This window comes from Garra rufa, chromosome 16 (assembly GCF_049309525.1).
Source record: "Garra rufa chromosome 16, GarRuf1.0, whole genome shotgun sequence".
Lineage (NCBI taxonomy): Eukaryota > Metazoa > Chordata > Actinopteri > Cypriniformes > Cyprinidae > Garra > Garra rufa.
Window position 1 is genome coordinate 42822908 of NC_133376.1, and position 17817 is coordinate 42840724.

Consider the following 17817-nt stretch of genomic DNA (forward strand, 5'->3'; position numbering starts at 1 on the left):
CCCCCTTCCTTCTAAGTTTTTAAGAGTTATTTCCTCTAATTTTGATAAAGATGGTATATAGCTTATCTGTTCCTTTTTTGATGACATGTAACTTTTTAACTGTAAATATTTAAAAAAATGTTTTTTGGGGATTGAGTATTTCTGGCATAAGTCATGAAATGAAAGTAAAACTCCATCTTCATATAGATCCATAATTTTCTGAATGCCTCTTGCATTCCAAAACTTAAAACCTCCGTCTTTTTTGCCTGGTATAAATTGTGCATTACCCCAAACAGGAGTGAATTGGGACAGTTCTGGCATATCACCAATATATTTATGAGCAGCGTGCCAAACTGAAATCGTATTTTTAAGAAAGGGATTTCTTGTGTTCCGTTTTATGGACTTCACATCTGAAGAGTATAAATACATTTTTAATGGCAAATCTGGAGTGCATGATTGCTCAATGTCTACCCAAGCCGGAGGTGGTGCTGTATGGAAATAGTTTAATGCTGAAGTCAGCTGGGCGGCCATATAATACCATCTAAAATTGGGAAGCTGAAGCCCTCCCCTGTCATAGGGTAAATGTAGTAATTTAAGGCGAAGTCTAGCTCTCCTGTCATTCCAAATAAATTGGGCAAGTAGTTTGTTAAGTTTATCAAAAAACACATTTGGTAATGGTAATGGGAGTGTTTGAAAATAGTATAAAAATTTGGGTAGAATATTCATTTTTATTATGTTAATTCGTCCGATCATGGATATTGGTAAATTTGACCATTTTTGCAATAACTCATTAGTTTTGTCCATCAGGGGATCATAATTTATTGGGATTGTTTTGCTAAAGTTGGGAGTGATTCTAACACCTAAATAACTAAAGCCCTCTGTAGTTGCCATGAAAGGGGTGTTTATTATAGGTTTATGTCTTTCTTCCTTGTTAAGAAACAGCAATACTGACTTAGAACTATTAATTTTGTATCCAGAAAATTCTCCAAAATTTTCAATTAATCTCATTATATTAGGAATACTGCTTTTCAAATTTGTCAGAAAAAATATAATATCATCCGCAAATAGAGAAATTCGATGATCCCTCCCCCCAAGTATAATACCTGATATTTCTGTATGGACTCTTGCTGCCATAGCTAAGGGTTCGATTGCCAACACAAACAACAATGGTGACAGAGGGCACCCTTGACGGGTGGATCGCTGAAGATTAAAAGGTTTTGAGATTATGTTATTAGTTAAAATCTCAACAGCTGGATTGGTATATAGAAGCCGAGTCCACTTAAGAAATGTTTCGCCTAATCCAAACCTGGGAAGCAGATCGAACAGATAGTCCCACTCTATCCTGTCAAATGCTTGGCATGCATCCACAGATAACATTGCCGTGTCTTTTTCATTGTATCGCTCATATAGTATATTCAAGACCCTTCTGATATTATGATATCCTTGTCTTTTTTGTATAAAACCTTGTTGGTCATCGTCGATTAATTGGGGAAGATATTTATCCAATCTTCTAGCAAGTGCTTTACAAAGTATTTTTGTATCGCATCCCATTAAGCTAATTGGCCTGTAAGATGAACACTCAGTCGGGGACTTATTTGGCTTTAGTATTAATGTTATGATAGCTAATCTTAATGAATCTGGGAGCATTCCTGTCATAAAGGATTCCTCATACATGTCAAGCAATGGTCTTATAAGCTGTTTCTTAAATGTCTTGTAAAATTCTATTGGAAGCCCATCTGGTCCTGGCGCTTTACCACTATTAATATGTCCTATGGCTTCACTGAGATCTTCTATTGTTAATGGGCTGTCTAATGTTATTTTCTCCTCTTCTGATATAGTTTTAAATTGCAGCTGGTCAAGGAACAGTTTCTGCACCGTTCTATTTCCATTATATTCGGATTTGTATAGTATTTGATAAAAATCCCTAAAATGGTTATTTATCTCTGTTGGATCCATAGTTAAATTACCAGACTTTAACTTTATACTATTAATTGTTCTTTCAGATTGCATCTTCTTTATCCTCCATGCTAACAGTTTACCTGTTTTTTCCCCCTGATCATAGTATTTTTGCTTAGTCCACAGTAGGCTTTTTGCCACTTTATCGGTTGTTAACTTGTCATAATTAGCTCTCAAGATAGATAAGTTATGTAGCTTTTCAGGGTTATTATCAGTATTAATTTCAATTTCAATTTTTTTAATATGTTCTTCTAAGGTTTGTAGTTCCTGATTGTAATGTTTAGCTTTAGCACTTGTATAACTAATAATTTCTCCTCTTATGTAAGCCTTAAATGCTTCCCATCTAATACTTGCTGTAGTTTCATTGGTATTTAGTTCAAAATATTTATTAATACAACTCTCCACAAATTTAATAAACTCTGGGTCCTGTAACAAATAAGTTTGCAACCTCCATCTAGGACACTGTTTGAATCTTCCTAAGTGTATTTCCATAGACACTGCTGCATGATCACTAATTACTATACTATTGTACCAGCATTGTTTTACATTGGACAATAAGTCTGCAGATATTATAAAATAATCAATTCGTGAATTAGTTTTATATGAACTTGAATAACAAGAATATTCCCTTTTGTCTGGGTTCAGCTCTCTCCAGATTTCAATTAAGCTTAGATCCTTCATATAATCAATTAATGTTTTCCTAGTTTGTGTATGGGTTGTATCCCTTTGAGTGGATCTGTCCAATATTGGGTCAAGGGTACAGTTAAAATCACCTCCAATTATATTAAATCCCTCCAGATCAGAAACAGTTAAAAATAATTTCTCAAAAAATGATGGGTTATCTTCATTGGGACCGTAAATATTTATAAGATTTATTTTTTGTGTCAGAATACTCCCCTGGACAATTATATATCTTCCAGAAGGGTCTTGAATAGTTTTAATAACTTGAAACGGCAGCGACCTATGAATGAGGATAACTACACCCCTTGCATGAGAACTAAAGTTTGCATGGAATATTTGGCCTGGCCATCTTTTACTCACGTAATGCATTTCTGATGTCATCAAATGTGATTCTTGCAGAAATACTATTTTAGATTTGAGATGTTTTATCCTATTCAGTACTTGTTTCAGTTTGACCAGTTTTCTCATTCCCCGGACATTCCAACTTGTAATTTTAATATCCATACTACCTTTTACTTTTGTTTCCTCCATAGATTACTGTCTTAGTATATAAGGAAATATATAAATAAGAAGAATAAGAGAAAAAGATAAAAAAAAAAAAAAAAAAAAAAATAATAATAATAAATAGGGTGGTGCAAATATACACAAACCAACACCTCCTACCCCCTCCCACATGTTCAACTCCAGCATTCTCAACCGAGATGCCAACCCCTCCCATTAACTGACAATCTGGGGAACGTTGATCCACAATATTTGAGGAGCAACAAGCCAACGTAGCTCGGCTCAAGACCCACAGTCTGCTCCTTTCCCCCGTGCAAGTTAAACGTACAATTCAATTTCACTTCTAACATAAGCATGTAGCTTGATCTTATCAAGAACGACACCCTTTATAGGCTATACATAATCAACATTTACATGGCAACGCCAATTCTGTTATACCCGACCAATAAAACAGAAAACATAAATGTACAGTAGGCATAAAACTCAACATGTCAACTAAATTATGTTTCAAATGACTTGAACTCGCATACTGCACATCTCGATCGTCTGTTGTATTATACAGACAGGATTTCAACCTGTTGATACAACTCAGATCACTTAACTGATGATTCTATGCTGGTTGTGAAATGCTTTTGTAGAATTTTTCAGCTTCTTGCGGCGTTGAAAAAAGATGAAGCTTGCCGGCGTGTAGCACTCTCAGCTTACAAGGGTTATGTTGAAAACCACGGAACGCGTTGATATCCACAAACAGCTTTGTAACTGGATTAAATCCCCGTCGGATCCGCATTGTCTCAGCTGACAGGTCCTGCGCAAAGGATATCTTGACTCCGTCGTGCATGATGTCCCGCCGCCTGGATTCCCGGTAGACAAATTCCTTCTCCTGAAACTTTAAGAAACGGATGAGGATAGCTCTGTTTTGGTTGGGCTTCCCGGACGCTAATGTGCGATGAACCCGTTCTAAAGTAAACGACTTGTCCGGCCCCAGCCATTGTGCCAGCATTTCACTGATGAATTCGAGTAGTGTTTTCTGGCCTTCGGCTCCTTCACGTATACCATAAAGACGGAGGTTTTTCCTTCTGCCCCGGTTTTCCAGGTCATCCGTCTTTGATTCAAGGTAAGCGATTCGTTTTATGGCCGAGTCAAGTGTAGCTTCGTTCTTTTCCAGTGACTTTTCCGTATCATGAATGCGGCCTTCCGCCTCTTCGATACGTGTTGCGTTAGAAGAGACATCTCGTTTTATATCTGACACTTTACTTTCCAACGCTGCCATTGAGCTTGCCATATCAGTCAGACGAGTGTCGATATTATCCAACTTCGTTCCGATTTCTGATCGAAGCGTTTTCAGTTCTTTTAAAACTTCGGCTAAGCTATCCATTTGGTTAGCTTCCACGTCACTCGGTAACTGTTCGCTTGGCGAAGTTGTTTTAACGCTCGTCTTGCGCCCTCGAGTAAAGATGTCACACTGTTTCGTTACGGAAGGTTTTGACATTTCAACGCGAAGTTATTGTTAACAGATCAGCAACTTATATTGAGAGTTTTTATATTAAATCGTGCACGGTTACTCAGAGCTTCTCCGCTAAGCTGCCATCGTAGTCTCGGCCACGTGACCCCTCTAATTACTACATTTTAATTCTCCTGCAAGCACTTACTCGGTGCAGGCAATTCGATTTTTCATCAGCCGGGCGAACGGCGTCCCCTACGTCCACCCCGCATGCGTTTGTAATGATTCGAGTCTGAGAGAGAAGTTTAGTGTAGCTGAGTATCCTTCATTGCTGGTCAGCGCTAATTTCTCAAATTGCACTCGAGGACCCCGAGCGAAGCACTTTTTCCAGGGTAGAAATTATATTTGGCCTCAGACCTGTAGCACAGAGACGTTCAAAGACATCGGGTCAACATTAATTAAGTTGATTACCAATGGAGCATGATTGTATCACCTTGGGTCCATTACTACTTAAGAGGCAGTCACAATGTATGCGGATCCACAGTACCTGAACGACCGCATGATTAGTGTGTTTTAGAGCGTTATGCGGGAATGTGGGCTCTGTTTTAATATTTGCAATACTTCAGGTTTAACTGAACACACAGTTATACAGAAAATCTGATTTAACTGATTCATTTCAGAATTGGGTTATTTTTTAAGGGGAGACACTGCAGGCAAAAAAACTGTTTTTTTAATGCAATTTTCAAGTTTGATATTTTGGGCTTTTTGGTTTTTCATAAAGTGTTTTTTCAGACTAGTGGAAAGAAAACATCCAAAAGACACTGTTAAGTGTTTCTTTTATAGCACTTTATCTATTTGTGTCAATAGATTTCAATTACAATGCCTATTTTTAAAGGGCGTTTTCTCAAAATGAGTTATGATTTAGTTATGATATGACTGAGCCATAAATCTACACTTCAGTAGCACTTACACACACCACACTTTACATTTTTATTCTTGTCTATATCCTGAAGGTTTTTACAGAGGAATTTGTTCATATATAATTTGCTTGATTTTATACAGCATTTTATTCGCCAAAAAATGGCCAAAGAATGTAATGTATAGTAATATCCTGTCTGTTCTAAGTTTTCTCTGAATTATTTTGTGATAAAATGAGACACACAAAATTCCCTCTGTAAAAACTCATTACTCTAAAATGTAAAAAAAAATTTAAAAAGTGACTTCATCCAGTGTTTAGATTTTTGTACTAGAAATGTATGCAAATTAGCGCATATTTCATTAAATAACAATGAAAAAAAAATAGCCTCATTTGTATATTTAAACCTAACATTTTAGAAAACTAATACAAAAAATTCACCTGCAGTGACTTGCCTTAATTAAAAAAATCCATATAATTATATTAAATGCAACTTCTAGCATTATCTCTACATTAGAAATACACTACCGGTCAAAAGTTTTTTTTATGTTTTTCTGCTCACCAAGCCTGCATTTATTTGATTCCAAGTATAGCAAAAACTGTAAAATTCTGAATAACACATAGTTATTCCGAAAATCAGATTGAACTGATTCATTTCAGAATTGCTTTAAAAGGTTATTTACAGCGATGCCATAGAAGAACCATTTTTGGTTCCACAAAGATCCATTTAGTCTCTTTCTTACCTTTTTATAATCTGAAGAACCTTCTTTCACCACAGAGAACCTTTTATGAAACAGAAAGGTTCTTCAGATGTTACAGGTTCTTTATGGAACCATTTAGAAGAAAATGGTTCTTCTATGGCATCGTGAAACAACTTTTATGTACATTACAAATTACAAATACACTATCAGTCAAAGGTTTTTAAACAGTTTAAGATATTTAATGTTTTTTAAGAAGCCTCTTTAAAAAGTACAGCAAAAAAAGTAAAATTGAGAAATATTTTTACTATTTCAAATAGCTGTTTTCCATTTGAATATATTTGAATGTATATTTTTTTTATGATCAAAGCTGAATTTTCAGCATCATTACTCCAGTCTTCAATATTTAAAACAGTTGAGTATTTTTAGACTCATTGATGAATAGAAAGCATTTTTCTAAAATAAAAAGCTTTTCTAACATTATACACTATACCATTCAAAAGCTTGGAGTCAGTATAATTAATTAATTAATTTATTTTCTTTACAGAGAAATTATAGAAATTAATACTTTTATAAAGAGATGTATAATGTTATACAAAAGGTTTCCATTTCAGATAAATGCTGTTCTTCCGAACTTTCTATTCATCAAAGAAACCTGAAAAAATTCAACTCAGCTGTTTTCAACATTAATAATAATAATATTTTTTTTGTGACTCATTGATGAATGGAAATATCCAAAGATCATCATTTATCTAAAATAAAAAGCTTGGAGTCAGTATAGGTAATTTATTATCTATTTATTTTTTAAGATAAATTATAAAAATTAATCATTTTATTTGAACTTACTATTCATGAAAGACACCTGAAAAATTATACTCTGCTGTTTTCAACATAATAATAATTATAATAATTATAATAATTTTTTTTGCAGAAAATTAAGCCAATTTCATCTGAAGGATCATGTGACTGGAGTAATGCTGTTAAAATTCAGCTTTGAAATCACAGGAATAAATTACAGTTTAAAATATATTCAATTAGAAAAAAGTTATTTTAAGTAGTAAAAATATAAGACATGTACAGTTTTTGCTATAATTTGGATTAAACAAATGCAGGCTTGGTGAGCAGAGTCTTTCTCTCTTTAAAAAAAACATTTAAAAAAAACATTGTTTAAAAACATTTGACTGGTGGTGTACGCACACTACCGTTTAAAATGTTAGGGCCAATAAGATTTTTGTTTTTTGTATTTGTGCATTTAATTAAAAATGCAGTAAAATCAGTAATATTATGAAATATTGCAATTTAAAGTAACTTTTGTATTTAATAAATGCAATTAAATTTTCTGAATTGTTAGTGTCGCACAATCCTTCAGAAATCTTTCTAATATGATGCTCAAGAAACACTTATTCCTCTTAATTATCAGTTTTTATCATGATACATTTTTTAAGTATAAATGATGAAGAGAAAGTTTTAAAGGGCGGCATTTATTTTAAGGATTTTCTTACAATTTATTTTAAATGTCAATTTTGATCAGTACGATGCTGAATAAAAGTAATGATTTAAAAAAAAAAAAAAAAAAATTGTACTGATCCTGGACATTTGAAACTGCAGTTGAATTTCACATGCAGTTTGCATATGCAATGTTAAGAACGACTTGGACTGTGTTTAAAAAGCATGCATACTATTTCTGTAGCATGCATACTGAGCCCAGAATGGAAATTCATTCTTGATTCATCATTTGAACAGACCTCCAAAAATTAAGACCTAGCCATGTTTATTTTGAACATGTGAAGTGAATTCTAAAAGCTTAAATTGCTATGCAACTTGGCTTGTGATGTATGATGTCTTTTACACAACAAAACAACCTTAATACTTGTGTAATAATGCAGTATTCCAGTATTCTCCACAGCATCTGTTAAGCAAATGTTTGTATGTTTCCAGGTCAAAGGGAGACGTAACTCCTCATACTCAGGAGGTTCATTTCATAGCATTCGGCAGTGGTTCAGAAAGGCTTCTCTGGGAAAAGTTTTCACCTCTAGGAAGTTCTTCAAGAGAGGTGGGGAGACACTCTCAGACCCTTTCTCCATCGACGAAGACGAGCCCGACGCATTTCACAACTCGGATGTCTCAGACGTCACGGGGATGAAGGTCATTTCGAGCGAGCGCAAGGTTAAAAGCAGTCTGTCGGGGTCAGAGGAGGTGTGTTACGAAGCCCACAGCCCAGATGAGGCCGCTCTCATACACGCAGCAAAGGCTTATGGGTTCACCATGGTGGAGCGCACTCCTCATTATGTGACTGTCAAGCTGCCCAATGAGGCGCTGCTCAAGTTTGAAGTGCTGGACATCCTGACCTTCGACTCCACGAGGAGGAGGATGTCCATCATAGTGCGACATCCACACACCAGTGAAATCCTCATGTACACCAAAGGAGCTGATTCAGCCATCATGGAGAGGCTGGGAAATGTGTTTTCAGGTGAGCATGAACCAACCAACATTTATTTGATCAAAAATACAGCAAAAATCTGAAATATTATTATAATTTAACCCTCTGGGCCTCCTCATTAAGGGGTCACACTTGGCTCCCTCGCGGTCAAAAGTGACCGAAGCCTTAAAAAGTAACTTTTTTTTTTCTTCAGAAAAATCAATTGAATACATTTTTGTTCAATAATATTTTGTAATTATTATTTAGAATTTTGAGCATTTTTTATGAATCTATGCAATATTTATACAGTTTTAATGAGCAATTTTTTCCCACTAGAATTATATTTTATATTATATTTTTAAATTTAATTATGTATTTATTATTTTTCAATAAATACAACATTTCACATTAAAATAGAGTAAAAGCATTTAAAATCCATTTTTTAAGTGAAAATTGCACCATCTAGTGGCATAAAAAATAAAAACTTGGGTAATGCCATGTAAACTCCTGTATCTCCCTATATACATATATACAGGGGCTTTGGGATTCCGATTGTTTTTTTGTTTTTTTGTTTTTTTTACTGTTTCTTCATTTTAATAGGCTTTGCATTTAGAAATATATTCAGACATTCTAAAAGATTAATTTTGGCAAGGTTTAGATATTTTTTTTTTGATTGGATAAATATCAGGTTTTGCATTTTTCTGCTTATTTCTGTGTGTGTGTGTGTGTGTGTGTGTGTGTGTGTGTGTGTGTGTGTGTGTGTGTGTGTGCGCGCGTGTGTGTGCGTGTGTTTGTCAGTTCTGTACTTTTGTTATTTTAGAGTGTCAGTCCTTGCTTGCTGAACACTTCTTTTCAGCACAGTTGCTCATTTGTAGCTTGTATTACCAAAAGATTATCTGAATTATCACATTTTTTCGTATTTCCCATTCATTTCCTATGTCGGTCATTTCTGACCGCGAAGGAGCCAAGTGTGACAATTTTTTTTTACCCTTTAACATATCCGAATCATGTCACTGATTTTTTTTTTTTTTTTTTTTTTTTGTACTCACATAGCTAATGCAACAAAAGTCACCAAGTGTCATCTCATTCTGATGAGGCTACGATTTTTACAAATTCAAAACATAAAATTTTTCGGTCAAAAATGACCGAAGAGGCCCAGAGCTGTTTTCTATGTGAATGTATATTAAAATGCAATTTATTTTTGTGATGCAAAGCTGAATTTTCAGCATCATTACTCCAGTCTTCAGTGTCACACGATTCTTCAGAAACCATTCTAATATGCTAAAATGCTTTCATGTTTTGCTTTCAAACTGATGCATTTTATTTTTTGAGATTCACAGTTGATAGAATAGAACAGCATTTATTCAAAACAGAAATCTTTTGTAACACTATAAATGTCTTTATTACTTTTTAATCCGTTGAACATGTCCTTGTTGAATACAATTATACAGTACAGACCAAAAGTTTGGACACATCTTCTCATTCAGGTGTGTACAAACGTTTGGTCTGTACTGTAGATATGAATTCAACTGAAAAAACTTGTGAAAAAATATATTTCAGGTGGTCAAATAGCAAATAGTGGAGCTCTGCTGCCACCTACTGGTAAAAGTTATTTTTTTTACTTTTAAAACTGGATTTTCCAAAAGATGGGCAAAAATACACTAAACCATGTGAAATTATCCATGTTATCCCCATGAATTAAAGTTAGAAATGTGGGTCTTTTATAAAGTGAATTTTACATAAAAAAGCAGTTTTTGTATAAAAACCCATTTAAAAAATATTTATGTATTAATTTATATATATTTAAAAAATATCACTAACCCACTGAAAACTGCACAAATGTAGAGTAAAAACTTTAATAATTTGAATGAGAAGGTGTGTCCAAACTTTTGGTCTGTACTGTACATTTTACAAAAAAACATAGATGTTTTGTTAAATCTAGGTTTTTATTTATTTATTTTTTGTGTTAATGCCGTTTTAATGTGCACAATTAATTCAACATAAACTTACAATATTCGTTTTTACTTATTATATATTTAATATATATTAATATATATATTTAACTTCCACCTTTCCTGTTAAAAATAGCTTAATTATAGAAAATGCTTTTGAAATGACTACAAATGCATCATCATTTGCTTGTTTTATTTAAACATTTGTTTTTAACAGAACAAAAATTGAGATGGTTAAAAATTAGCTTGTTTTATTATTGTTTTTTTATGGAACAACACTCTAAAATTCTTTTTACCAGCTGCTGCCTTAAAATTGTAAGTTAAATCAGCTTAAAAGTACAAGTCATTTCAACTCACTACAATAAAGTGATTTAAAATGACTTGCTATTAATTTTAAGATAACATTTAAGTTGAAGTGAGTTTTTTATTCGTTTTTACTTATGTATATAAAACTTTCACCTTTTCTGTTAAATATAGCTTAATTATAGAAAATGCTTTTGAAATTACTAAAAATGCATCATCATTTGCTTGTTTTATTTAAACAAAGGTTTTTTTAATAAAGTAGTCACAGAACAAAAATGGAGATGGTTAAAAAAAATTGCTTGTTTTATTTGTTTTATTATTGTTTTTTTTTATGGAACAACACCAGTTTCAACTTAAAAACTTAAGTTTAGCTGCTGACTTAAAATTGTAAGTTAAATAAACTTACACAATAAAGTGAGTTAAAATTACTTGTACTTTTATTTTGATTTAACTTATGAGTTGAAATAACATAAAAATGATCATTCGGCTGCTGAATTTAAGTTTTTAAGTTGAAACTGGTGAAAATTTTATACATTGTAAAATAGAGATGGTTAAAAAATAAAAAGATGCTAATTGTGCTTAAATCAACTTAAAGTACAAATCATTTCAACTTACTCTAATACAGTGTGTTAAAATTACTTTTAATTTGATTTAATTTATGAGTTAAAAAGACTTAAATGATTTAACTTAAAATTGTAAAAGTTTTTTAAGTTGAAGTGAATTTTTTTTTACAGTGGAAAAATAGAGATGATTAAAAAATAAAAAGATGCTGATTGTGCTTAAATCAACTTAAAAGTACAAATTATTTCAACTTACTACAATAAAGTGTGTTAAAATGACTTTTAATTTGATTTAACTTATGAGTTGAAATGATTTAAATTATTTAACTTAACATTTTAAAAGTTTTTAAGTTGAAGTGTATTTTTTTACTGTTAAAAATTGAGATGGTTAAAAAATAAAGGATGCTGATTGTGCTTAAATCAACTTAAAAGTACAAATCATTTCAACTTACTCCAATACAGTGTGTTAAAATGACTTAATTAGATTTAAATTATGAGTTAAAAAGATTTAAATGATTTAAGTTAAAATTGTAAAAGTTTTTAAGTTGAAGTGAATTTTTTTACAGTGGAAAAATAGAGATGATTAAAAAATAAAAAGATGCTGATTGGGCAATAAAGTGTGTTAAAATTACTTGTAATTTTAATTTGATTTAACTTATGAGTTGAAATGATTTAAATGATTTAACTTAAAATTTGAAAAGTTTTTAAGTTGAAGTGTATTTTTTTACAGTGAAAAATTGAGAATGTTAAAAAATAAAAGGATGCTGATTGTGCTTAAATCAACTTAAAAGTACAAATCATTTCAACTCACTACAATAAAGTGTTAAAATGACTTACTTTTAATTTGATTTAACTTATGAGTTGAAATTAAATGATTTGACTTAAAATTGTAAAAGTTTTTAAGTTGAAGCGTATTTTTTTACAGTGAAAAATTGAGATGGTTAAAAAATAAAAGGATACTGATTGTGCTTAAATCAACTTAAAAGTACAAATCATTTCAACTGACAACAATAAAGTGTTAAAATTACTTTTAATTTGATTTAACTTGTGAGTTGAAATTATTTAAATGATTTAATTTAAACATTTTGAAGTTAAAAGTTTATAAGTTTAAGTGATTTTTTTACAGTGAAAAATAGAGATGGTTAAAAAATAAAAAGATGCAGATTGTGCTTAAATCAACTTAAAAGTACAAATTATTTCAACTCACTACAATGAAGTGTTAAAATGACTTAATTTTAATTTGATTTAACTTATGAGTTGAAATTGTTTTAGTTATTTATTTTTTGTTGTAAAGCAGTTTTAAATATAGCTTAATGTGCACAATTAATTGAACATAAAAGAGCTTACAATATTAGTTTTTACTTATTTATGTAAAAAACTTTCACCTTTTCTGTTAAATATAGCTTAATTATAGAAAATGCTTTTGAAATGATTAAAAATGCATAATCGTTAGCTTGTTTTATTTAACAGAACAATTTATTTTTAAAAGAACAAAAATGGAGATGGTTAAATTAGCATGTTTGTTTTGTTATTGTGTTTTCTAATGGAACAACACACTAAAATATTTTATATAAAAACTTAAGTTTAGCTGTTGCCTTAAAATTGTAATCAACTTAAAAGTACAAATCATTTCAACTCACTACGATAAAGTGTTAAAATGACTTACTTTTAATTTGATTTAACTTATGAGTTGAAATTAAATGATTTTACTTAAATTTGTAAAAGTTTTTAAGTTGAAGCGTATTTTTTTACAGTGAAAAATTGAGATGGTTAAAAAATAAAAGGATACTTATTGTGCTTAAATCAACTTAAAAGTACAAATCATTTCAACTGACAACAATAAAGTGTTAAAATTACTTTTAATTTGATTTAACTTATGAGTTGAATTTTTTTTAGTTATTTATTTTTTGTTGTAAAGCAGTTTTAATGTGCACAATTAATTGAACATAAAAGAGCTTACAATATTAGTTTTTACTTTCACCTTTTCTGTTAAATATAGCTTAATTATAGAAAATGCTTTTGAAATGATTAAAAATGCATAGTCGTTAGCTTGTTTTATTTAATAGAACAATTTATTTTTAAAAGAACAAAAATGGAGATGGTTAAATTAGCATGTTTGTTTTGTTATTGTGTTTTCTAATGGAACAACACACCAAAATATTTTATATAAAAACCTAAGTTCAGCTGTTGCCTTAAAATTGTAAGTTAAATCAACTTAAAAGTACAAATCATTTCAACTCACTACGATAAAGTGTGTTAAAATGACTTGCTTTTAATTAATTTGGTTTAACTTATGAGATACAATTATTTACCGTAAAGTTTTAAGCTTAAGTTTTTAAGTTTAAGATAAGATGGTTAAAAAATATTGTGAATGACAATCTCCAAAATTCACATGAAAGTAAAATAAAAAGTATAATGGTCCAAATGACATGCACTTTATTTCAAGCCTCCTGAAATCATACAAAAATAGCAAAGGAACAGTCTAAAAAAAGTTAACAAGTTAATAAAATGTTATTGAAATACAGATTTTAATGTAAATGTTGTTTGTTTTTCACAGATATTTCACAAGTGGATAGTGAGGCGAAGAAACTTGCTGTAAAAACTCAAAAAGACCTTGACATGTACGCCAGGAATGGATTACGGACACTGTGCTTGGCCAAAAAGGTAGATAAATAATACAATAATAAATAAATATGTTTTCTGTTGATATATGGTTTGTTAGAATATAACAATATTTGGGCAAGATACAACTATTTGAAAATCAGAAATCTAAGGGGTACAAAAAAAATCTAAATATTGAGAAAATCGCCTTTAAAGGTGTCCAAATGTGACCCTGGACCACAAAACCAGTCATAAGGTTAAATTTGACAAAACTGAGATGTATACATCATATGAAAGCACAATAAATAAGATTTCTATTGATGTAAGGTTTGTTAGGATGGGACAATATTTGGCCGAGACACATCTATTTGAAAATCTGGAATCTGAGGATGCAAAAAATCTAAAGACTGAGAAAATCACCTTTAAAGTTGTCCAAATTAAGTTCTTAACAATGCATATTACTAATCAAAAATTACATTTTGATATGTTTACAGTAGGAATTTTACAAAAAATCTTCATGGAACATGATCTTTACTTAATTTCCTAATGATTTTTGGCATAAAAGAAAAATCAATAATTTTGACCCATACAATGTATTTTTGGCTATTGCTACAAATATACCCCAGCGACTTAAGACTGGTTTTGTGCTCCAGGGTCACATATGAAGTTCTTAGCAATGCAAGTACTAATCAGAAATTAACATTTGATATATTTATGGTAAGAAAATGTACACAATATCTTCATAAAACATCATCTTTACTTAATATCCTAATGATTTTTGGCATAAAATACAAATTTTGACTCATACAATGCATTGTTGGCTATAGCTGCAAATATACCTGTACTACTTAAGTTTTGTGGTCCAGGGTCCCGAATGTGTTTGAAAGAAGTTCATGTTCATGAAAATCTGTGTTTTTGTCTGAAGGTTATCAGTGAGCAGGAGTTCAGGGCCTGGTCTGCTGTCAGACAGGAGGCGCTGTCAGCCATGGATGAGAAAGAGGAGCGTCTCATGGAATCCGCGACCTTCATCGAGACAGACTTCACTCTGCTGGGTACGGTTTGTTTTCTTTTCATGATGGAGAAATAAAGACTGCAAAACAGGGGATTTAGCAGAAAGGCCAAGAACTATTTTGTGTTTCCCAGAAAACATTTTAAGTGAACGGTTTGTACAAGAACAAGTTTTTTCTTAGTGTGAAGAGGATGTTTAAAAAATTAAAGAGACAAGGAAGAAACAACTTTATTTTTTCCACTGTAAAAACTTATGGAAGATTGTTTCTACCATGTAATAGAAAAGGTGATTCTGACTTTTTGTGTCACAATACTGACTTTTTCCACACAATTTTAAGTTAATATCTTGACTTTTTCCCTCTGAATTCTGAATTTACATCTTGCGGTTTTGTTTTGTTTTTTCTGCCATGGAATGAAAATCAAGGTGATTGCAACTTTTTCCCTTAAAATTCAGATTTTTTTGTTTGTTTGTTTTTTTTTGTTTGTATAGTTAATTCTGTTTTTTGTTCCCGGCATGGAATAAAAAATCAAAAACATAACTGCGACATTTTATCTCACAATTCAGATTTTTTTTCCTCACAATTGCGAGTATATATTTTATGTTTCTGACACTTATTCTGCCAAAATTAAAAATTTTCTTCTCACAATTTTGACTTTTTTCTCTAAATGCTGAGCTTTGCCAATTCTGTTTTATTGTTTCTGCTACGGGAAAACAAAAGGTAATATGACGTTCTTTCTCATAAATGCAAGTTTAAGTCTCTAATTTCAGATTTTTTCCCCTAGAATTTAGAATTCTTGCAATTTTGCCTTTTTTTCCCGCTGAAATCTGAGGTCACCTTGCCATTGTTTTTAGTTTTGTTTTTCCCTGCATGGAATAAAAAAAAAAATTAAATGCAACTTTTCTAACTATTATAATAGTTATCTAACTATTTTCCCTTTTTTCTCACAATTATAAGTTTATATCTTGCAATTTTTCCTCTGAATTTCTCTGAGTTTACATTTTGCAGTTACACTTTTTCCACATCTTTAAATTCTGTTTTTTTTTCCTGGCATGGAATTAAAAAAAATCAACAAAGTAACATTTTATCTCACAGTTCAGATTTTTTTTTAGTCTATATCTCACATTCCAGAGTCTGACTTCAAGTAAGTTCAACATTTTGTCTCTCAGTTCAAAATTGCGAGTCTATATCTTAGAATTTAGAGGGGAAAAAAGTCAGAATTATGGGTTCACACCTTGCAATTGTTTTTTGTTTTGTTTTATTTTGGTTTTACCTGCATAGAATAAAAAATAAAATTAAATGCAACTTTTCACTTCACTATTTTCTATTATGAGTTTATATCTTGCAATTCCGACTTTTTTTTTTCTCTGAATTTCTCAGAGTTTACATTTTGCACTTCTGACTTTGTTCTTTGCCTTCTGAATTTACATCTTGCAATACATTTTTTTTCTGCCACAGAATAAAAATCAAGGTGATTTGAACTTTTTATCTCAGAATTCAGATTTTTCAAAAAAAAAAAAAAAATTCTCTCAAATCCAAGTTTTTTTATGGCATTCCTGACACTTTTTCCAAAGAATTCTAAGTTTACATCTCGCAATTCAGGTTTTTTTTTTTTTTTCTGCCATGGATCTCACATTTCCGAGCCTGATTTTTTATTTTCCCCTCTAAATTCGGAGTTCACTTCTTGCAGTAGTTTTTTGTTTTGTTTTGTTTTTTCCTGCATAAAATAAAAAAAATGTTGAATGCGACTTTTCTTTTCACAATTTTCCCTTTTTTCTCGCAATTATGAGTTTGTCCTGCAATTTTTCACTGAATTCTAAGTTTACGTCATGCAGTTCTGTTTTATTGTTTCTACCACAGTATAAAAAGAGTTAATTGCAACTTTTCATCTGACAATTCTGACACAGCTGTGAGTTTTTATCACTCATTTCTGATTTTTTTTCCCATAGTATTCAGAGTTCTTACAGTTCTTACAGTTTTTCCTCCCAAAATTTTCATCTCATAACTTTTCTAAAATTGCAAGTTAATATCTTGCAATTCTGACTTTGTTGGAAATTTGTAATTTTGACTTTATGCTCAGAATTGCATTAAAAGTCAGAATTGTTTGTAAAAAGGCACATAAGATGACATAAGAACCTTTTGTACAATGGAAATGTTCAATCAGTGTTAAATGCAATCATAAGTGCCAGTAAAGAACCTTTAATTTTGAAGCGTGTAACATCTAGATAACATTCAAAGTCAAATGTAATTTGACCTTCTGGATCTTCCCACAGGGGCCACCGGCATTGAGGACCGTCTCCAAGAAAACGTCCCAGAAACCATCCAGGCTCTGAGACGGGCTGGCATGCAGCTGTGGGTGCTGACAGGAGACAAACCCGAGACGGCCGTCAACATCGCATACTCCTGCAAGCTGCTCCAGCATGAAGACCTGGTGTTCACCTTCAGCACAAACAGGAAGGTACTTCAGTGTGCTAGTCAGTGACAGCTAACTAATGCTTTTCTAACCGAGCAGAGCACGCACTGGTTAGGCCTGTGTTAGTCAACCAGCTTCATCAAAAAAAAATTAGACTGGTGAACAACATCGTGGTTGTGCAACAGTTTTTCAGTGCCATGCAAAAAAAAAAAATAAATAAGATCACAAACATTTTGAGAATAAAGTCAAAATTCTGAGAATAATGTTAAAAAGCCATATGAGATTAAAATCATAATATTTTGAGAATAAAATTGTAGAATTATGAAATTTTTTAATCAGAATTATGAGAATAAACAGAAAAAACAACAATATAATTTAAGTGGACTGAGT

At 31.5% G+C, this 17817-nt stretch overlaps 1 protein-coding gene across 1 annotated transcript in view; it reads left to right on the forward strand.

Annotated features, from left to right (window-relative positions):
* The window catches only part of atp10b (ATPase phospholipid transporting 10B), a 100282-nt gene that overhangs the window by 41634 nt on the left and 40831 nt on the right, over positions 1 to 17817 (forward strand). The window contains exons 10-13 of the mRNA XM_073820261.1: positions 8111 to 8642; positions 13976 to 14070; positions 14933 to 15059; positions 17288 to 17472. Coding sequence (XP_073676362.1) covers positions 8111 to 8642; positions 13976 to 14070; positions 14933 to 15059; positions 17288 to 17472 — 939 coding nt within the window. The remainder of the gene's footprint in view (positions 1 to 8110; positions 8643 to 13975; positions 14071 to 14932; positions 15060 to 17287; positions 17473 to 17817) is intronic.